At 45.6% G+C, this 23,792-nt stretch overlaps 1 protein-coding gene across 1 annotated transcript; it reads left to right on the forward strand.

Moving 5' to 3' along the window:
- The first annotated feature begins 13,585 nt into the window (after positions 1 to 13,585).
- Fcrl6 (Fc receptor like 6) lies at positions 13,586 to 17,715 on the forward strand. Its single transcript, XM_028785746.1, is given in 6 exon segments — positions 13,586 to 13,616; positions 15,993 to 16,013; positions 16,613 to 16,894; positions 17,035 to 17,316; positions 17,623 to 17,678; positions 17,680 to 17,715. Coding segments are annotated over 6 exon segments (708 nt in total).
- Positions 17,716 to 23,792: the final 6,077 nt, after the last annotated feature.

The raw sequence follows: 23,792 nt of genomic DNA on the forward strand, positions 1-23,792 counted from the left end.
GTTGGGGGATGGGGTAAGGGGACAACATAGGAAATGTAAATAAATCATCCAATAAAAAAAAAAAAAAGAAAGAACGAATCTAGGAAATGGATAATTTAGTGAAGGAATGCATGACACAAATACCCTTAGATAGAAACTCAAGAAGATGGAAATATGCAGTGCCTAAATACTTAAGCAATGGTATAGCTATTAAAAAGATAAGAATGAGTCTGTTAAAATAAAAATTTTAATTGGACCTTTCAAAAAGATATAGTTGCTTAGCCCAAAGAGACACGCGAGTCCTGAATGTTATTAAACGTTGTACGTTGAATGTGGAATCTATTCAGAGAGGCTTAGACGGCGATGGGTCAGATGTTGTATGTCCTCAGAGGAAGAAAAAATAAAGACATCAAAAGGCATGGATGAAATAAAATCCCCATCCAGTGGGAAGTAGAAGATGTGTGGTTGGTTTAAGAGAGTAAAGGAAGAGCAGAAATTCTCGCCACCAGAAAGGTTTTTGTCTGATCCACAGTGTGGACTCACCATGGGATTCTGAGCAGAGGACAGGTCAGGAGGCTCCGTTTTTCTTAAGTTACGGTCTGACAGAATCACCTCAGGACTGAGTAGCAGTGTGGTGCTTTATGATTTAACGTTGTCAAAAGGAGATGCGGCCTCACCACTGCTGATTTCAACCCCTTCAGAAGACTTAATTCACAAACCAAGAGTTAAGCAAGAACCTGCTTTCTCCTCTTGCTGGAAGCTAATGACTGGACTGCTTTGCAAAGGGAAGTGAGTGGGTTTTTTAAGTCAGAGTGCTCAACCTCTGGACTCACAGGTTATGATTTTTTAAGTACTTTCAAATGGGAAAAGATCTCAAATGAGTGCCATCTCTTTGTGCTGCAAATATTCCTTGCTCGTGGCGGCTGACTTAGGCTTCTGCATACCCACCACTCTGCCTAAGACTCTGGAGTTGTATTTTAACTCCATTAACAGACTGCTGCCATATTCCAGTTGATGATACGTCTCCCATGTTCTCAGAGACAGCAGGCCCTGATGCTTCCTTCTGTCCAGCATTCTGGCATTTCTCCCTTTTGCCTCAAGGCCAGGACTCTTGAATGTTCCAACCTTCTGCCTCAGTTGTAATCCACACTCCCCAACCCTGTCTGCTGGTACATCTGACCCTTAATTCAAGCATGCTTTCTCCTCCAAATAATGATCAATTTGTCAGACCAGTGAGCCAGACAGACAGATTGGTATAGTTTTCTGTAGGTGAAGGAAGCTTCCTGAAGACTCCAAAGGCAGCTTCCCCGCTTGGGAATATGCAGGGTCCCTAGAAGAATACCAGTAGCCACAAATGTTAGAACATGCTAGAACACCTGAATCCCGGGACCTCATGCCAGGTATTCCTAGAAAAGGACAGCATGTGTCCCTGTGGCGCCCCCATCCCAACCCTCATGAGGACTTTCAGAATCTGAGGTACAGCTAGACAAGTGGGTGGCCCAGGTCCCCATGCTGAGTTCTTCCATCCTGTGGGATCCTGGGTATGTCCTAACACATGTGCTTAAGAACCTCCAGGGACAAAGGGAGGCTAGAGATGCCTACAGGCCTGCAATCCCTCTGAGGAATCAGACCCCAGCCTTAGGGATGGCCGTCACCCCACTCCAGCCCCCTTCTATTCATTTGATAAACTGGAAACAACAGAAGATGTCAAGGGGAATACCAGATGAGGGCTATCAGAAATGACTTCAAATACAAATTAAAATAGCAATTATATGCTTTTATATACAGTAGTGTTGAACATATATTCAACCTCAAACTAAGTCTGGCAAAGCTGGGGGAAGCTCACAGTCTCAAATTGTTGATGAGGTGCAATTTAATACAGCATCTTTGGAGAGTGAGTTCACCCCAGAACCCAGCATTCTGGGTTCTGTCCATATATATATATGCTTACACATATCTAGCCACTACAGATACATTTATGGACATGCTGCATTTGAGCAACTTAGAGACACATAAGAGGCTGTTCATTTATTCATTTGCTCAATTTATATTTACTGGGCACTTGTTATATACCAGACACAATTCCAGGAACATAAAAATTGAGCGTGAGCAAAAACCAAAAATATCCATCTTGGCAACAAATATACCCACCATTGTTTAAATAGCCCCAAACTGCGAACAACCTAAAAGACCCTCTTAGGAGACTGGAAGAGCCGTGCCCTGAACACACTGCAGCACAACGAAGGTCTATTCTGGAATCCATGCTGGGTGTGCCAGAAAAAAACTTGTACACTATTAGATACAGAATAAAAATAGTCTCATAAGTTGTTTATGGAAACACACATACAAATAAGTCAGTTGGAGGCCTACCAAACTCGGAATCTTAGCTGAACCCAGAAGGGAGACAGCAAAAAAACATCAGCTAAGTTACTTTATTTCTTAAGCACCTACAACAAATAGATTCATGAAAAGTCAGCCCTACATGTTAAGCATGCAGACATTCATTTTAGCAATGTGGGTCCTTTTTTTTTTCCTTCAGAATGAGTGTGGTTTTACTTTTATCATTATTGTTGTTGTTGTTTTTATTTCATTTTATTGCTTTGTTTGATTAGGCCCCCATCTCCACGTGACCTACAAACTGGAGCCTACATTGTTCACTGCCAGAGTTCAGGAGAACACAGTCAGTCCGGGCGAGGTGCTTGACAACCCCTGGCGGCACAAACCAGATCAGCAGCTCTGTGGGGGCTGAAGTGGAGCTCTAGAAAAGCTGAGCTGGTTTAGGCCTGGGAATTTGTTCAACCTCTTTAAAGACCAATCTCCCATTGTCTAGCACAGTTGAGGAGACATGTTGTATTTATTATTCGGGAATGCTGTTTTCAAGGTTCACCCTAGAGCAGCTCAAGCATGAGCTCAAGGAAATGTGTGTAGATGTCTTTGCATCGTTGTCCACAATGGCCAAAACTGAAAAGGGCACCGTTATCCACCACTAGGAAAACAAGTGTGTTAGACTTCATGCCCAATGAAATACTCTACCACAGTAAGTGACAATGGAAAACCACTGTGTCTGTCACATGCCACGTGTCACAACCTATGCTGAGGAAAAGGGGGAGCCTTGGAGCTTTCCCTCTCTAAAATACCATTTACAGAAAATTGCAGGTAAGCCAAACACCAGACATCGTGGGTGGGCCCACACGCATGGACTGGCTGCAAAAACAGATGCTGGAAGAATAAATAGCAGATGCAGGAGTGGGGGCTGCATGAGCCCTTGGCTGAATGGCAGTACGTGACGTCTCTGAGATAAATCAAAGGCAGGATTGGAAAGAACAAACCAAAGTAAGTGTGACCAAAATTTATAATTAAACAGGACTAGGTGGTGGGTGCCTAGGTGCTTCTTATAGTCAAATTATCTTATAGTTAAATTATCTAATATTTCAGTTTGTTTGTTGTATGATGGTAAATGGGAGTGGGTGAGATCTGTGCAAAGGAAAGCTAGAGGAAGCGTTCAATGCCCCTCGGCTTAATGGGGCCTAAAGACAAGACACATAGAGAGGAGTGGCCTCCGGGAGGAGAAAAGCAATAATGGAGGATATTGTCGGGGGGGGGGGCACTATTCTCAGTGTAATGGAGCTTTAAGCAGAGGACTGTGTATGCTAGAAGTAGGACACTCTTCTGTGTTTAAAGTGAGAGGAAGCCAACTGAGAGACCGGGTTGGAGGACAGAGATAAAGAGGACTTTCTTTATAGTCACGTGTGCAGAAGATACCACTACGGTCATGGTGCCTCGAAATGTATCTGTGATATAGCTTGAAGAGGAATAGATGGAACCTAGCCAGAGATTTGATGAGAAGCCTGTCTGAGGTTTTATTCAGCAGAGGGTGGGTGTGGCTAAGATGAGCAGAGTGGTGGGAGTTGCAGAGGGGCTGTAACTAAGATAGACGGGTGGGTGGTTCCTCGCCAAGAGAAGGATGAAGAATTTCATTCCTTTGTCAGCCACACAAGTGGAGGCACAGAGCTGACAATTGTGTAGTTAGTTCAGAAGTTCATGGGAAAAGTTGAGTAGGGTCAAGAGGTATAAATTTAGGTGTCACTGGTGTGTTTTTCAAAGCCATGCAATAAGGCAGACGGTGCAAATAAAAAAGAAGGCTGGGACCAAACTCCAAGCGCCCCTCCATTTTATGGTAGGGGAAAGAGAACTCAGCAAATAGACTTAACGAAGTAGAAGGAAGGGTGGGGGTTGTTGCAGAGCACAAGAGATGCCAAGCCTGGAACGTGTTTCAAGTTGGAAGCCGCATTCAACTGTTACAAATGCTGCTGTGTAACCAAATAAACAGCATGCCGGCAAGGAACCACACACACCGCCTCCCCTTGGGGCTGGCAGTACAGGAGCCTTTATGGTTTTGACAAAAGCATCTCAGAGGAGTGGGGGCTGTGCAGAGGCGGAGGCCAGATGGCCCGAGGTTGATGAGTGAGTGGGGACTGCAGATTTGTGTATGGGTAGGTCTTTTGAGAAGCTCGGCTCTGAGGAAAGAACAATGAGGTAAGCCAAAGGCAGGGACATGATGGAGGGAAGTATTTGGGGTGCTTATTTGCATCCACATGCAGAAGGAAGGAAGACAGGAGAGAGGGTGGAGGAAGCAGCAGAGGAGAGCAGGCAGACGGGACTTGGAGAAAAGAAAGAAGGAGATTGGAGTCCAAGCCCCACGCTCACTGGACTGAGCTGTGGCGCTAACTCTCTTCCACCTGATCCAGGTCCCAAGCTGTGTCCCAGAAGCTCATTACCTCTCGTTATTGTTTGCTTGCTCATGGTGTCACCAGCTCCCGGGGTTCAGTACACTAAATCTTCCAGTACCATCGCCTCTGAATACACAAGCCTTACAGTCGTCCTCTCCCTATCTGGGCTATGCATCTACCCAGGGAACTGAAGGGGAAAATAAGCAAACTGAAGAAAATTAATTCTGACCTATTTTATGCATTCTGTATAAATGCATGAAATAGATTATGTTTGACAGTGGTAAACAGAGAAGCCCAAAAAAATCCAATTTATCACTTTAATTATATATGCTTTTCTTCCTCAATCTCCAGGGAAGAATAAGCCTCCAGCAGTTTTCAGCACCTTCTATGAGTCATTCTCAAATTATTAATGCTGCTCTTAGTAACCACGTGTCCTCAGTGACAGATGTCCTATTTGAAGCACACAGGCAAAATGTAATGTGTTACCTATGGAGGTGCTCATGAGGCGGGGTATAAAGGGATATAAAAGTGAAGAACTAGAGCCGGGACTTGAAGTTATGAGTCAGAGGAACTGCGGAGATGAAGTTGCTCCAAACAGGTGGTCTCCCACTTGAACTAATGGGTACTGAGTTATGTGGACACTGGACCAAGTCAGAGCCAACTAACCACCGTTAGTGAAGCAATCTCTCTCTCTCTGTCTCTCTCTCTCTCTGTCTCTCTCTCTGTGTCTCTGTCTGTCTGTCTGTCTCTCTCTGTCTCTCTCTCTCTCACACACACACACACACACACACCAACCTTCAACAATTTAGCACCCATCTATACAGTTCCTGAGCAGAAGCAGGAGCACCAAAAGGGGGAAGACAGGATTCTTCAGTACCCATTCTAAACCTGTTTTATTTTGTTTGCTGAACACATACTCTGCCAGATATCTAAGTCCGGTAAGGAACAGAGAAAACCTGGTCCTTGCCTCGCAGAAACAAGCAGACCTGAGGGAGAAAGAATGCAAGTGGTGGTTGTAACACCAGATGTAGGTGCCAGACAATAAGGCAGGATGTACGTGCACAGGGGCCAAGCAGTGGTCAGGCCAGGAAGAGGGCTGTATTCAACAAGACCAAATAAAGGAACAGAACAAATAAAATGAAAACATATTACAAAGGGAATTTATTCAATTATATCATAGGGTGTATTAGTGATAACATATTTGCTGATTATTTTGCACTTTGATTGTAATCAAAATCAAAACATTTGATTTCTTATATTTTTGGTTGTGAGCCTACCCTCTCATGACTGAGCCATCTCTCTGATTTGCACATTGGGATAAGTGGCCCCGTTAGCTCACACAGAAAACACCAGGAGAGGACCAAGCTTGGAGAAGGAATATCACTTTCCCATTGTTGTAGCAACATACATCACAAAAGCAACCTAAGGAAGGGAGGGTTAGTTTGGACGCATGGTTTGAGGATGCAGTCTGCCATCTCTGTGAAAACATGGCTGAGGTGGCTAAGGTAGCTGATCACACTTGTGGGTCATCAGGAAACTCAGATGCATGATGATGCCTCACGTGCTCCTGCAGTCAGGACCCAAGGCCCTGGGATGGTGCTGCCAGCTTTCAGTGCGTTGTCTTTCTTTAGCTAACCTTTCGGGAACATCCTCAGAGACATACCCAGAAGTATACTTCCATGGTGACTCTAAATCCAGTCCAGCTGATGGCGAGGACTGATGGAAGGATTCAGTCCAGTTGGTTAGAGTCTACAGAAGAAGCTGGACACTAGTATCTGATACTTGATTAGACCTTGGCCCAGGAAGACATACTGGGGCTTCACTGAATTACGGATAGTAATTTAACCTGTGGCATAGATGAGATACTTAAAGAAAACAGAGGAGGTTGGGTGGGGGGAGGCTGTGCCTGCAGAGAATGATGGGAAAGTTCCATACAGAGATGGGAGCCAAGTGAGGAGAGAGACTGTGTCTTGGTTTTAAAGAAGGGGCAATAATTAACAGGAACAATGTTGACATTAACTCAAATAACGAGATCAAGCCTGCTTCCTGGATATACTGGGAATGTAATAGAGACTGGAGACTGACAGGCTGGGTTGAGTTGGGGGCAGGGGGCACAGCAAGCACACCTAAGGGTTTCCCAAGCATGTTTGCTCTGTGGTACTATGGTACATAAGTCTATCTTTTTATATTTTTTTCCTTTATTTTTTATTTTATTTGTGTGGGTGTTTTGCCTGCCTGCATGTCTGTGCACCACATGTATGCAATGCCCATGGAGGCCAGAAAAAGGAACTGGATCTTCTGAGACTGAAATTACAATTGGTTGTGAACGGCCATATATGTGCTGGGGGTAGAACCAAGGTCCTCTGAAGAGCAGCCAGTGCTCTCAACCACTGAGCCGTCTCTCCAGCCCCAAGATATTTAAATGTCACACTCAGTGGCTGAGTAGAGCTGATTCCAGATAGGAACATGGCCTTGCCTACAAGCTCTTAGGACTAAGATCAGTATCTTATGACACCCATAGCCATGTGTGACATCCTGATGCAGATGACGCTGAGTGAGCTGTCACAGGTGTGACAGAGGAAGGGCTGCTGGCTCGTTTGGAGCAGCTTCAAGGTGAAGAAAACAAGAGCATCTTTTCAGAAGCATCTAGTAAAAATACCAAGTTGAGATGGCATAACTGAATCCATGGGGTGTGGGGGTTGAATACCATTAGCAGTGCAGTGGAAAGGTCCTAAGAAAGATTACAAGAATCCAATTGCCGGCTCAGCGGTTAAGAGCACTGGCTGCTCTTCCAGAGGTCCTGAGTTCAATTCCCAGCAACCAGATGGTGGCTCACAACCATCTGTAATGGGATCCATGCCCTTTTCTGGTGTGTCTGAAGATAATGACAGTGTACTCATATACATATAATAAATAATTTTTTAAAAAAAGAATCCAATTACAGAAGGCAAGACAGGGAGGGGATGGTGGAAATTTGAGTTACTCTGTATGTGAAAGGTAGTTCTCCACACACTATTAAAAATTGGGGGTCATTATTACCATGATAAAAAGTTTTAATCTGACCTCCAATAAGGTTAGCTCAGGTACTCCATTTACTAAGCAGCTTAACCAAGACTTTCCTGAGTACTCTTTTCTGTCTCCAGCACCCCAGGATCTACATTTTGATTCATCTTGGACCTCATGTTCTGAGCTAGGGCTAGAGACAATAAGACGAGATGGATTCCACATCTGACTTCGAGATGCCTGAACATAAAATAGAGGAAGAGTTTGGTTAAAAACAAAACAAAACAAAAAACAAATGCAATACCGTGTGATAAACAGAATAATGGGGGAAATGCTGTAAGAAGCATAACGACTATATTCTAGTGTGTGCCTGTCTTTTTCTGAGCTCAAGGAGCCCATGAGCTAGAAATAGAGACGGGCTTTGAGAACGTTTGTTGGCTGTAAGGATTGTTGAAAACACAGGTGGAAGAAAGGGTGGGGAGTGGGTGGAGAGAGAAATGGCATTTGCAGATTAATTTCAAAAATCTTTTCTTTTAGATTTTAAGTATTTATTCACTTTACGTCCCCATCACAGCCCCCTTCCCTCCTCTCCTGCCAGTCCTACCTTCACAAGCCCCGCCTCCCACTCTTCCCTCCTCCCACTACCCCCTCCCCTTCTCCTTAGAGAAGGGGACGCCCTCCCCACTCCCTCAAGGATACCACCTTCCTGGGACATCAAGTCACAGAAGGACTAAGCACTTCCTCTCCTACTGAGGTCCAACAAAGCAGTCCATCTAAGAGAAGGAAACCCAATGGCAGCTACAGAGTCAGAGACGGGCTCTGCTCCAATCGTGAGGGATCCCCACGTGAAGACCAAGCTGCACATTTGCAACAAATGTCCATCCTCTGCATGTTCTTTGGCTGGTGGCTCAGTCCCTGTGAGGCCCCATGGGCCCACGTTAGTTGACTCTGTAGGTCTTCTTGTGGTCCTTGACCCCTCTGGCTCTCCCGGTCCTGTCCCCAACAAGACTCCCTGAGCTCCACCTGCTGTTAGCAGTGGGTCTCAGCATGTTTCCATCCGGTGTTGGATGAAGTCTCTCAAAAGACAGTTATGTTAGATGCCTGTCTGCAAACGTACCAGCGTATCATTCATAGACTCGAGGATTGTCCCTCTCCCGTGGGATGGGTCTTAAGTTGGGCCAGTCACTGGTTGGCTGCTCCCTCAGTCTCTGCTTCATCTTTATCCCTGTGCATCTTGTAGGCAGGACAAATTTTGGGTCAAAGGTTTTGTGAGTTGGTTGATGGCCTCTCTCCGCTGGATGTCCCTCCTGGCTACAGGAGGTGGCTACTTCAGTCTCTATATGCTCAGCTGCTAGGAGTCTCGGCTAGGGTCACCTACATATCACTGTCCACAGTCTCTGGCTTGTTTCAGAGGTGCTCGACCCCCACCAATTTTCATTCTCTCTCCCAGTCCTCTCACCCCCTCCCCACACCTGATAAGCATCCCCTGCTTCCTTTCCTCACCCAGTGCCTGTCCTCTATATCTCACTTAATGAAGGAAATAAAAAGCAACTGTTTCTTAAAGCAACAGTTGTCCATGTAGCCACAAGGAGTCGCTGCAGACCTGACTCAAACAGTTTCCCATTGGCCCTTCCAAGTTCTGCCTAGCTGCCTCTGGAGGAAGGAAGGTGACAAGGGGAGGGAATGAGGGGGGTTGGCCAGATGCCACCTAGTGATTCCTCCCTTACAGTCCAGGCTCAGAGTTCAGTTTCCATCTGGCTCCTTCCCTTACCTCTGTCTTCACCTTTCAGCTCCCATCCTAAGTTTTAAGCATGTATTACACATCTCCAATTTGTCCTGTCTTTGGAACCTAACTCAGAAATGTTCTGGGGTCTTTCTTGGACCTCTGCTTCCAGCAAACCATGTGGTCCCAGTCACAAACTGAACAACTAAGTACCTGCACTCAATCTGCTTCATCTTTTAGACCTCCCAAGGAAGTGGCATTGAGGAGGAAGTCTAGCAGTGCCAGGCAGCCTGGCTCACTCTTCTAACAATGCTGGCCTTCATCAAGTCTTCTTTGTATGCTATGGCTCCAAGTCTGTGATGACCAAGAAGGCAACCAACAGCCAAGCCACATGTAACGTCAAACATTAAATTTACTAAAACAAAACCAAGTGCAGTTATAGCTCCTCAGCCATGCCAGCCAATTTCCAATATTTGATATCTATGGTACAATCAAGAGCTACCACAGGAAGCAGCCAGGGAAGATTTTCAGCATCTTAGAGTGCTCCAAGAGACAGCATCTCATGGTTTTAAATCTCAGGAAACCTTCCTTTCACTCACGGTATAATCATTTGTTCACCTTAGAGATAAGGTCTCTAAAACCCAAAAGGTTGTAAAACTTAGTCAAGGCCTCTCATCAGATTAAGAATCGAAGCAAGGATTCAAGCTTGGGTGGCTGATTGACTGCACACCTAGCCTGCTGCCCCCATGCCCAGAGCTGTCCCCAGTGACTGTTCTCCTGAGTTCCCCTCTGACCTCCTGTTAAGCTGATGTTTCTCAGTCCCCAACAACCACTGGCCCTCACAGATGTTTCCTTGACAGTGACCTGCACAGTTAGGTATGGGCTTGTCTCTTTTGGAAGAGAATCCTCCCACCTTTCTGTCCAGTGCCCTGCAGATATAGCTAACCTACAGCCAAGGATACAAGTGCAGCCCAACACAAAATTATACGCCTGCTGAATACTTCTGCAGTGTCCTTTTTGTAATTCAGTGCGTGGTTCTCGGGTGGACTTTGTTGGCGACAGTGTCAGGGTGCAACGCAAACACAGTATGATGGGATTGGAGCCTTTCACTAATCCATAGTAGGTCTCCATTCAGTGTAGGTTGAGTTCTAGAAGATTTGTGACATGGGCAGATTTGTAACCTCACTGCTACTCTCCAGGGTCACCTTCATCCACATGGGATGGAAAGCCAGCTGAGCTCAGACAGTCAATTCATCCACCTCTGAAGGTACACCAGCATGTCACCTGCAGGGGATGGGTGATGACTTAGGATTCTCTTCACACCCACAACTGCTGGGACACAATGACAGTAGATGACATCAGGGAGACGCTGCTTTGAGCATTCTATGCTCCCAATATCATAGATCCTTTGCATGTTGAGGCCACTCTGTCTCCTTCCTAAGAACTGACCTGCGCCACCCATTCCTGAACAAAGTTGAAGAAAAACCAGAAATCTGCAGGCAAAGAATGAAGAAGGAAAATGTAGATGCTAACCCCTCTAGGTGAGCGGGTAAGACACTGGACTCCATCTTCCCTCCTTACTACGTGAATAATAAGGCAATCTGACCACGAGAACACTACCTAGCAGTGTCAGAGTCAGAATGGGGTTCCCACTTCCACTAAATCAGAGAATCTTTGGCAAGAACACAGGAAACTCACTGTCTCTGTTCTTGCCTTTATCGGGAAATGGATATTTTCTCCAACTACATAGTGTTTGGTTTCAGACCCTGGGACAAGGGACTGAGATGTGTATTTTACATACCAAAGCAGACCTGGCCTCCAGGTTCTGTCAGCATCCCTCAGTCCCTACCTGGCATAACCCGCTCCCAACCCTGAACTTTTCAGCCCAGGGGCTGGCCTGCCCTTCCCCAGAGGCTCCTCCCTATATAATCCAGACATTTTGATATTCTTTCTCTCTCTCTCTCCCTCTCCCTCTCCCCCTCCCTCTCCCTCTTCCCCTCCCCCTCCCCCTCCCCCTCCCCCTCTCCATCTGAGGAGCCCAGAGCTTCAGGTATTGCTCTGCTTCCTCACTTTACTACAAACTATCATCCCTACATTCTTTTCAGTTCAGTAAAGCCACATGGCCTGCATTAACCCCTTCAGATTGAGGAAAAGTTGAGACTGCTCCCACGTTGTCAGGGCTACTGCTGTCACCTCCAAGCCTGACCCTGACCCTGACCCTGACCCTGACCCTGACCCTGACCCTAACTGATTAGAAGCATTTCCTGCAATGAATAAAGTTGCTTTTGACTTCAGGGGTCCTTTCCTTATTATTTGTATACCCGTGGCCCCAACACTCTCCCTCATTCTGTGTGGTCTTTCTTTTTCTCTCTTTCCCCTCTTCTCTCCCTTCTATTGGTAACTTCCCTAGCCTTTTTCCTTGGGGCCAGAGAACTTGCCTGCCCAAGAGCAGCTTCCCAGGCTGGAGAGATGGCTCAGTGGTTAAGGACACTGACTGCTCCTCCAGAGGTCCTGAGTTCAATTCCTAGTAACTACATGGTGGCTCACAACCATCTGTGATGGGATCCGATGCCCTCTTCTGGTGTGTGTGTGAAGACAGCTACAGTGCACTCACATACAAAAACTAAATAGCTTTTTCTTTAAAAAAGAGCAGTTTCCCAATAAACCTGCATATGCTGCGTATGTATGTATGTATGTATGTATGTATGTATGTATGTATGTGTATGTGCCTGGCTTGAATTGGCTCATTTCATTAGTGGAGACATAACTTATCACATAGAACTTCTCGTCTAGACTTCCTCAGAAACCCTTATTGCCAGAAAATTCCTCCTTCAATTTAACCAGATCCCTCCATCTTTCATGTCGTATGTTCTGTTCTGTCCTCAGTGACGACGGAGACATCTTTGACGGGCCTTTGAGTTCTTTATGAAAACACTTCATGTATTTCAATGCCCGTATATGTACATCCTCAGGAAGATGCTGAGTCATCCTTCATCCCCGGTTTCCTCCTGGGTCATCACGCATCCTCATTCTCCTCTTAGTAAATCCTGCCACACTTATTCTCCTGGTGGTTGAATCCATTTCTGAGTTTGTGGCTCAGCAGCAAATCACATCAGAGAGCACATGGTGGTGTCTGTTACCTCATGGCTGCTGGGAAGCAGAGAGAGATCGGGAGAGCCCAGATCGCACATTCTCGATGGCTGTATCCTCTCGATTAAGCTCAGCGTCCTAAACTAGACCCAAGGTCAAACCTTTAATACACGGGTCTTGAGAGACTATTCTAGAGCCAGACTATACAAGGAAAGACTTCATCAGGCTACTGGAAGGGTGAAAGCTAAGTGACAAGTGGCTTCAGGATTACTCTGTCACTCAGGGAGGCTTTTCAGAGGAGATAACCCATGGCTATAATCCATCCTGGTTCCCTGGCCATGAGCTTTGTGAAGCCAGAGAAAATGCTAATTAGTGATTTACCTGACTCTTTCATACTTTGTGTTGAATAAAGTCAACTTATATATTATTTTATGTTTTTTAAATTTATTTTTAATATTTATTTTATTTATATATTTACTAAATGTTGTATATTAAATATATTATGTTTAATATATATTTATTAGGTATATATGTATATACATATACATACATATATATGACAAAAAAGGAAATGCCAATGTGAGCTTACCAAATTTCTTCCTCGCTTTCTGTTATGAAATATAATGCGGCATGCAGGGGGATCACCTTTGACCAGCCGGAGCCAAGGTAAACTTCTGAGAATTTACAGCATGCAACAGATCTAGTGTAAAAAGAGTTTATTGCGGGAGAATGAGCAGCTGGGGAAGAGGCAGAGGCATAGAGAGAGCCCTGAAAGAGGGCATGCACAGGGAATAGAGAGAAGAAACTTGGGGAGGAGGAAAGAGAGAGGGAGGGCGAGGAAGAGAGACATCTGGGATGCCTGGAGACGTTTTACATCCGCACACCTGGCTACCTGGAGGTTGCAGATGTAGAATTCCCCAACAGCTACCACTTCCTCAAGTCTTAACACCTTTTAAATTAGAAGGGCCACCACTCACCCTCAGGTCAGAAGGACTAGTTTTTCTCTCCCCAGCTTCAGCTCTGCCTACTGCCTGGCCTGCTCTGCCTCACGCAAGGCACCATGCTGCTCTGGATGATTTTACTGCTCCGTGGTGAGTTAAGGGGCTCTAGTGCCCCTTCCTGTAAGTGGTCTTTAAGATGCTGGTCCTAGCCTTTCCTCTCCAGATTCACAGAGAATTAGTTTGTGGAGCCTGAGAAAAGTGTGTGCATACTGGCAAGCTGAGAGGAGCTAGCACGGGGTGGAAGCATTCTCACATCCTTTTCCAAGGTTCTTAGCAAAGCAGGCCCTCAATTAATCAGAAATAAACTAGAGAAACGGACTCTGAGGTCCCATTGTTTCTCATAGTCACTGTTACCCTATGAAATAATTTTTGAGACTATCCTAAGGAAAGGTATCCCCTTCGAGCATCGGGGGGAAGAGCAGAGGCAGGGGTGCAAGGGCTTCTCATTTTGTTTGGCAACAATGAGACTTGGGAGGCTTCATTCTTATGAAGCCTTAGAATTCTCTGAGTACCATTTATTGATGGCCAGAGTTCTCCCTTGGTCAAAAGTCCTGCACACAGGCTATCCAAAACCCTTCTCAGGCTCACCCTCCTCTTCTGCCTGTGTTGTCTCTCTGAAGGTAATATGATGAGCTTTGCCGTCTCACTGGTCCTTGGGGCTGGTCTGAAGTCAGTAATCCATGTCTCTCTCTTCGCTGTTTCTCCAGCCACATTAGCCAGTCATTCTGTGACTGCTCCAGAGTAAAAGCTTACAGTCCAGAGGGTCTCTGATCCCTTAAACGCAGCTCAGGCTCACCTAGGTCCAATGGGTTATAACTTGTATGTATAATTTCCATTGACAATTTTCTTAGTTGATCTTTTGAGTGGGGCTGGGGGGAGGGGTGGAGAAAGACAACTTTTTTTCCAGTGAACTATTTGCTTGTTTGTTTCTTTGCTGTTTGTTTGGTTGGATTATTTCATGGAACAGACAAGCAAAATTATTCCAAAGTGTGACCTCTTCCTGGTCAGAGCTTGTGAAAACGGAAGGCTGTTGAGCTCTGCTTTGACTTCTTCTCTCTTCTACATCATGGTGCCATTCTGTGCTCTAGGGACGGTCATCTTGGCAAGTGACTGACACTCATGCTACTGCAGGGGCAGTTCACGAGGTAGTGGAGTGAAGTTCTATGACCTCATGGAAGGAACCAACCTTGGGACTTGTCTTGATATCAAGTCCTAGACACCTCAGTTTTGAACCCAGGATCTAGATAGCAAACTGCAAAGCTAGGGAGAGGGAGGCAGTGACCAGCTTTGTGGCATTCAGTATAGTGGAGAACTAGACACAAATGGTCACACTTGATGCCTAGGGACCTCAGAAAAACAGCTTCACACACTTACCCCAGGGGTGGACATGTGCTCACAGTTGCAGTAAAGTGCACATCTGCCATTTCCTCCCAGATGTGGACAGGGAGAAGAAGAAAAGCAGAACAAAACAACCAAACACCTGCTCTATAGCATGCTCGACTCATCTAGCCATTAGAACTTTCTAGAGAAGTTTTTTTTTTTTTATCCCTATTAAACAATGGGGAGAAGCAAGGTTCTCAGAAACCCTCCTGGAGTAACCCAAGTAACAAGAGCAAATCAGAAATGACAACACCTATCCAACAGAGATTAAGTCCATGCGTTCTCCATTCTTCTCTCCTCATCAGACATACATGGGAAAAACATGCATGGTGTGGTCATCATAATGGGCAACAATTGTCAGTTATCAGGTAACTAGAAGGCTGGAGGTCCCCACATCAAACATGATGGAATCTGCCTCCACGTTAAATGTAGAAAGTTTGAGGGACAGTCCTTAACTGACTTCAAACCAGCCCCAAGGACCAGTTAGATGGCAAAGCTCACCATACTCCCTACAGAGAGGCATTGTAACAATAATGTGTTGGCACCTTAACAAATAAGACAAATTCCAACTCTACTTGAAGGAGCAGACTTGTCATCTCAAGACCTGGGAACCAGAAACAGGAGCATTGCCATGAGTCAGAGGCCAGCCTAGGCTATATAATGAGTTCAAGGGCAGCTTGGGCTACAGAGTAAGACCTTGTCTCACAAATAAATTGGGATACTGCCAATCCTCTGAAGAGTACTAGTAGTAGGTCTGCAGAGTACTGTTATTCTAGAAAGTAACAGTAATACAATAGGATTCTATGAACATGAGGATTCTTCTGATCAGGATCCTAGGGAAGGCCTGTCTGGAAAGACAAAATTTCACCAGAGATAGTATAGAGGATTATGGGGAGGTGTCCACTATAAATGTTTTCTAGTTAATTGGTTGGGGGCGGTAATTGAGGGGCTTAGTGGTTAAGTAGTTGGGTGGTAGATGGACAAGTGACTTGGGGCTGTGTGGTTGGCAGCTCACAATGATATAATACCAGTTGTTCTTGTGAAAGTCTTTCTGCCACTTACCTTTATCACTTTGGTCTCTTGCAGTTTCCATGATTGGAGCTCAAGGTGAGTCACCAGTTGGAGGGGTCTGGTGGGACAGTAAGGTACTGCTCGTGAATACTGGAGGTCGGTGGCTCTATGGGCAAGACCTCTCTCTCCAGATGATTGTGGGGTAAGTCATTGGATCCTGAGATTTCCACAATAATGTACAACATGCAGACATCCTGAGTTTAAGACCCAGCAATCATATGGTGGCTCACAACCATCTGTAATGGGATCTGATGCCCTCTTCTGGTGTGTGTGAAGTGAATGACAGTATACTCATAAATAAAATAAATCTTTTTTAAAAACACCCAACATGTAGCCAAAGGATGCAAGGAATTTGAGAGAGCCCTGGACCATCCCAGATAACCCACCTTTCGCCTCTGAGGACCACAACCACTAAGGAATCTTCTGACTCTGACCTTCTGGGGTTCTCATGGGACCTGGCTTTGGAAGTCATTCCAGATTCCCTGCATGAGAGCAATAGGCAAGCTCTAGGGATAAATCTCTCTCTCTCTTCTGGTCTCACAGTTGTAGCCTGACCTATGCAGAAGGTGAGTCCTTAGCCCCCTGGGCTTCACTCTATAGGACTTCTTCCTCAGCCTGGATTCATGTCTCCCCAGAGTTGCTCCAGGATCCTGTGCTGAGCCGCCTCAACTCTTCAGAGTCAACAGATGTGATCCTGAAGTGTACAGCAAAGGTAGACCCCAAGCAGCCAGCTTTACAGCTCTCTTACTCTTTCTACAAAGACAACCATGTCGTTCAAGACAGGAGTCACAACCCAATATTTTTCATCTCAGAAGCCAAGGAGGAAAACTCTGGGCTTTACCAGTGTATAGCCACAGTGAACACCGAGGACAGCATAATCCAGAAAAAAAGTGGCTATCTGGATATCCAACTCTGGAGTAAGTGGATGAGGGAAGAGAGATACTCCTAAAGGGTCAGATATCAAGCAACAGGATTCCCTGGGAGCAGGTAAGGAGTCCTGGGGAGAAAGGATCCTGGGCAGTCAAGCTGACTCCCCCTTCTGTGTGCTCTCCTCCAGCTCCTGTATCCCATCCTGTGCTCACTCTGCAACATGAAGCCACTAACCTTGCTGTAGGAGACAAGGTGGAGTTTCTCTGTGAAGCCGAGCAGGGTTCCCTTCCAATCCTGTACTCATTCTACATTGATGGAGAAATCCTAGAGAAACCCCTGGCTCCCTCTGGCAGAGCTGCCTCCCTCCTCGCCTCAGTGAAGGCAGAGTGGAGTGCCAAGAACTATTCCTGTGAAGCTAAAAACAACCTCTCCAGTGATGTTAGTGAGCCCAAGAAGTTCCCCTTCGTTGGTATGTTCTGTCCCACATAATCTCTTAACCCCCTGTAACTGTCAGGAGTCAGACTTCACTACTCTGTAACCTTCCACCGTACCTTCTTCACTGAACACAGACCCTAACTGGAGTGTCTGGCAGAGGGTGGGGTCCCCATGGGGAGGGGTAACATGGCCATCCATAACATGATAAGTCATCCTAGCATCTTCTGAGCCATCTCCACTCCCACTTTCAAGGCTGCTCCAAGCCACATGTTTCCCTCAAAGCTGTCCTTGTGTCTCCTGTGCTGCTCTGGGATGTATTTCTGAATAGTTATTTCCCCAGTTTCAGGTACTGTCTTGACCAAGAGCAACACGCTTATCATCTGGCTACCTGCAAGCCTGCTTGGTTGGATGGTCGTTGCCGATGCGGTTCTAATTTATTTCTTCAAACCCTGTAAAAAAGATGGTCAGTAGTAACTCTTTTCAGATCCCTTACTTGCTAATCCATGGCATTTCCCAGCTCTTAATATCTTTGAAGTTAGCATGTAGCATTATGGGTTTCCTTGTGGCCTTTTCATATACATATGTTATACTTTGTGGCAGTTATTTTTAAATCATCTTTTACACGTCATCTCTCTTGACCCTTTCTATCATCCTTATGAGGAAGTTAATACCATCACTCTTTCCGTGGTTGAGCGAACTAAGGACTTCTCAGATACAATGACTAATAAGGTTACACACTTGGTAGTAGCTGAGTTGGAACTAAAATGTAAGTCAACAATCCTAATTCTTCCTATGTCCAAATTAGACAGAAGTAAAGGGGTCTGAATTCTCTTGGAGAAGGGAAGCCAGAAGCCAGAAAGTGGAAGGAGAAAAATGCTAACACCCTGACATGAATGTCTCTCCTTCCACAACCAGACCTAAAACGCCTACCCCAAAGGCCCTCTAGCCCTTTGTCCTGCCTCCCTATCTGCCTTCCTGTACTGACCTGACTTTCTCACAGGATAATCCTCGCTATGCATGAAAGGATTGAGATGAAAGGAATGAGATTCCCACCAACGATCTGGATTCAAACACCAGGACCTGCCAAGATCCCCCTTGGTCTTTACAATGATGCTCTCTGCTAGTGCAGTGTCTTCCTCCAGCATATACCCATCTCCAGCCCCCAGACCCCAGACCCCAGACCCCAGACCCCAGCCCCCAGACCCCAGTACTCAGCAGTGCTCTAAGGTCTCTTTGTGGGTCACCTAGTTCCTAGCCCAGCAGTGAGGAAAACCGTATGCCCTATTCCTGGCCAGGGGCTCCTGAACTGTAGGTTCTCTTCTGAGTGGGAAACCAGGCGATGGTGTGGGAATGAACAATTCCCACCTTCACATACATACACATACACACACACACACTTCCAGATGTAACATTGTACACATATCTTCTTTCAGAAAAAATGGAAAAGGGTTTTTCTTCCAGATAAACAAATGATAGATAGACACACAGACAGATAGATAATAGATAATATATAGATTAGATAGATAATAGACAATACATAGGAGATAGATAGATAGATAGATAGATAGATTTGGATAGATAAGATAGATTTGGATAGATAGATGAATGGATATCGATAGATAGATAGATAATGGGTAACATGGCAGATAAGATGATATAGGTAAGATACTAGGTAACTAAATACAGATAGATATGTATGTGTGTTTGTGGATAAATGGATAGATAAATAGATTTTTATATAGAAAGAAAATATACTTGCCTTTATCCTGAAAGGAAAGCACAAAGCCCTTAACTATAGCACTAACAGGCCTCTCAGAAGTTCAGCAAGACCAAAGTAAACCAGAAAATGGGCTGCCCATACAATATCATAAAATCTTGACAAGGGGTCAGAGCCATGAAGGCAGCAAGAACTCTGTCTTCACCTGCAGTTCTGAGCATGCCCAGTTCAGAAACAGACCTCAGCTCACCCAAAGCTCCAGACTGCAGAGTGCCCCAGAAAAGTCAGTCACTGATTTCTTGCATTTAAAAAGAGATTGTAAAATCTAGTTTGTTAAAAGAAATACATCCACTTGTTCTGTGCTGCTCCTACCACTCATCTCCAGCGCCTGGCAGTTTGGTGTTGGTCTGAAGTGTCCACACTCAGCAAACAATGCTCCTTTAGGCCCTGGCCCAGCTTTACTGGTTCCTGTTCTGAATCACAGACAGCAGAGTCTGACTTCAAGAGTCTGACAGCAGACCCCACCTGCCTTGCCTATGAAACATCAATGCTCTCTTCCAGGAGGCACCACAGACCTGCTAACATCTTATATGGCTCCCCAGGCTCTCCAATATCGACAGTATTGAGGTTCCCTAGGTACTTAATAGAAATGCAACTGTTCAGACCCAACTCAAGATTTTGTTAGATCAAAATCTGCATTTCAATAAGATCCCTGGGCAATTTGCAAGTACCTTCAGAGGGGCTGATCTGTTTACCAGAGACTTGATGGAAGTCCCTAGCCCCTTCCCATCCTTGTCCTATCAGCCATCCAGTTCATGACCAGGAAACACCAAGCCCCTCATGGCCACTTACCAGAGAGCCTGCTGAGAAGACTGACCAGCTCGAGGCAGAGGACCTCCATGGGTCAGCCAGAGTGCACTTGCAGATCCCAAACCATTTTCTCCCTCAAGAGAAAAACTACTCTCATGTGGGAAGCCATGGCAAGGCCTTACTCTTGGCTAACACTCACCCTTGGCTCTCCTGTCTACTATTCTTCTTTCTGCTTACCTTCCATGATTTACTTGTCAGTTCTCAGAACTTCAAACAAGGCCTCATAGCAATCCCCCCTGGTAACCCTTCCCCCTGACCTTTAGATTTAGCCAAGATCCTGCTAGATAGATATTTTTAGAACCCCTGGTAATGGCAAGGCTTTGTGAGAACAACAGGTATAACCTAGTTAGACCCCACAGCTGCAGCCAGCTTCCTCCACCTGCAAAGCCCCCTTTCGCTTCCTGCCCCTCCCCATATCCTGTTTTCAGAGTATATAACCTGTGTGAACAATAAAATCTTTGCCAACTTCTTGACTTGCTTTGCCTATTTTCTCACGCATCTCTCCACAGGGTCTGGGGGTCCCACTTGATTGTCCAACTGGACTGGACACCTCATATAAATATCAAAACACAGATGTGTCATCTCATGAAGGAAAACTGTGGATATTGCTCTGGATGCCTCCAGCCCTTCCAGTTCTTCCCAGGGAGCACAGACTGCCTCCTTCCTGAGTTGTCCGCTTCCCACCCTTACTACACCAGTAACCCAGACTAGTGCCAGCCTGAACTGCTTTCAAGAAATCTGTAACAAGCACAAAAATCACAGCAGATATTTAGAAACTTTTAAAGCAATCTGACAGTAATTGTATGTTTGTTTAATAGAATCATAAAATTAGAGTTTGTCTTTTGTAGGTATGCCTTTTTTTATTCTGTTTTTCTAGTAATTTGCTTTTATTATAGTCTACAAAAGTACAGGTCCACAATGGGTTGGAAAGGAAAAACAGGTTGTTTGGCTCAGATGGCTGAGAAGCTACACACAAACACACACACACACACACACACACACACGCTCCTGGCCGCTCAGGAACTTTTCTCTCCTCATTGGTATCTGTCTACGGATCTATGTAAACAGCTGAAAACATCCTTTTTCCTTAGTTTAGAAAAAAAAAAACTGCAATTTGTTTAAAAAACGATCCATTACTAAGAAAATTGAAAAAGAAAGAAGGAAAGAAAACCTCCCCAAAGCTCAGACAGCAGAGTCATCTGAGAATGCACATACTTTTCAGCCCACACTATCCCTGGTTTGTGAAATATTAGCATCCAGCCCAAAGCCCCACGTCAGGGGCGATAGCGAGGGGTGGGGGGGTGGGCAGCACATCTCACTGGGAAAACAGGATAGACCCAGTTGACACTAAGGAAGGGCACTGGAGAGAACTGACAGCTGCTTCCTGCCACAGGTACCTGATAGCCCACCTGTCGCCTCCAAACATCTTGCACCGTGAACGGTCTTTTTTCCTCCAAGTCGGAGCTAAATGCAGAGGGTTATGTATCTAAAAGAACATGATGATCATGCCTTTTCTGGGGACCTGGGCTCTATAGGTTCATGTTGCCTAAAGGGTAAGGGTACAGGAAAGAATTCCGTGTCTGGACTGGGGATTTCGGGTGCAGCAGCCGGGAATCGCCCCTCAAGGGAAGGAGAAAGAAACACATAATTGGGAGCCCCGTGGCTGCCCTCTGCTGGCCTTCTCTGGTACTCAAGAATTTATGTCCTGGCTAATCCATCCACAGGAAACCTACATCTTAAAATATGCGGAGTGGGAGTGCAGCTCAATTGGTAGAGTACTTGGAAGGCATGCAGAAAGCCCTGGAAGCATCTCAGGAACCCAATGTAGTGATGAGTACCTGAAGTCTCAGCATTCATGAGGTGGAGACAGAAGGATCAGAAGTTCAATGTCTCCTTCAGCTACATGGCAAGTTTCCAAGACATCCCAGGCTAAATAGGATCCTGTACTGGGAATTTTGATCTCTTTAAAAAAAAAAAAAAAACAGTTATGTTATGTGAACTTTTTTTTGTTTTAATCCCAGGTGTGAAATAAGAGGCTGCTTCACAGCAGGTGATTGTGATTTGCCTCCTGCACTAGCAAGGGCATGATTTTTGCCAGCTGTAGATAATTTAATGGGGGGGGGGGAGAATCTGGAGAGGGTATAAATGACAGAGTCCAGAGCGGGATAGGGGTGCTATGAAGAAGGAGGCTGCTGCTCTTCCTGTTCCTGATTGCTGCTGTTGTGGTTTATCACGTGGTCATGATCAAGAGAAGAAGTTGGAGAGAGGACTATGAAGACTGAACTTGCCCCAAGGAACCCGATGCCCCTAACCAGCGGAAGAAAGTAGCCTAAAGGGGTCTATGCTTCCTTTCCCTTCTAACCTGCTTTCTCTCCTACCTAGTGTTTGTGAGTTGGAATTGGGTGGAATAAAGGTTGGAAGGGAGATAGAGGTATAAGAACCTAATAAAGTAGCTTTAAAAATATCTCAAAAGGGAGTTGGAGAGATGGCTCAATGGTTAAGAGCACTGACTGCTCTTCCAACCAAAGGTCCTGAGTTCAATTCCTAGCAACCATATGGTGGCTCACAACATATAATAGGATCTGATGTCCTCTTCTGGTGTGTCTGAAGACAGCTACAATGTACTCATATAAATAAAATACATAAATATTTTTTTTAAATCTCAAAACTGTATGTGTGTGTGTGTGTGTGTGTGTGTGTGTGAGAGAGAGAGAGAGAGAGAGAGAGAGAGAGAGAGAGAGAGAGAGAGATTGAATAACACCTGATTATTGTCTTACATATGGCTGGCTACATGGCCATACAGCTTACATAGATGTAAGACAAAATAGACCCAAAGAGGGTTGTTTGCCTTGGGATTCTTGGGATTCCTTTCAATTCCAGGCTAAGAAACAAGGTCTACATGTTTATTTAAATAAGCAACTCTGCCCTTTGTGGCCTCAGTCTCCTCTGCACTATGGGATGCAGCAGCAGCTTGCAGAACCTAGAGCCCTCAGCAAGTCTGCCTCTGCCCCTCACTGCACACAAGGCTTTAGCAGAGAGTCAGTGGGGAACTCCATCATTTCAGAAAGTGTCCAGGTCTGCTTCACTTCTGGAATCTTTCCACACATGGAACACATCAATAGTGACGGTCACTTTTATCACCAGTACAGGACTGCTGCCACCCAGTTTGTGAGTTGTGACCTCATGGAGAGTATGCGTATGGATGCTCTATAAAAGTTTATTTGATGCCTTAGTCTGCAGGAGATGAGAACCCAACTAGTGCTTGGTAAAGGATGAATGCAGATATGGGCCTCCAGTTCCCCTCTCTACCTCGATAAAACACCATGGTGACTTTGTTTCCTATACAGACTTTCTTCACATCTCTAGAAAGGTATCTTGTTGCCTCAAAAGCAGAGAGGCCCTAAGAAGAGCATCCCACAGCCCAGGCTTCCGCATCTACCTCACCCACACCCGCCCTCTGCATGCTCTTTCTTTTCACCCACTCTGTACACCATAGCCCCAGGGCTCACTGAACACTCTCCCTTCTACCTTTCTATAAGCTAGAGCCAGGGTGAGGCAGGACAGGGAGGACGTGATTGAGTTGGAAAAGACCCTCTATACCAGCGCCATCTCAGGGGCTACCAGTACAGAATATCCAAAGCACCCATTCAGAAATGGTGACAGTGGATATTTCTAAGAAGTGGCTAAAGCAGTGCTCTCCCAAGCTGTTCTGCCTCAGGCCCAGTCTTCAGGCCATACCACAGCTGCCCAAGAAGGCTGACTAGGGAGGGGTCGCTGGAGTCCAGCGACAAGGCGTCGGCTGACATATCTCACAGGTGTGTCCTTTCAAGGTATTGAAAAGAACATTTCAAACCTGGTTAAGTGATATATTAGCAATCCGCAGAGCAGCAACCACCTACAAGATTAGCAAAGGTGCCTGCTGA

This window comes from Grammomys surdaster, unplaced genomic scaffold, assembly GCF_004785775.1.
Source record: "Grammomys surdaster isolate TR1022 unplaced genomic scaffold, NIH_TR_1.0 125341, whole genome shotgun sequence".
NCBI lineage: Eukaryota > Metazoa > Chordata > Mammalia > Rodentia > Muridae > Grammomys > Grammomys surdaster.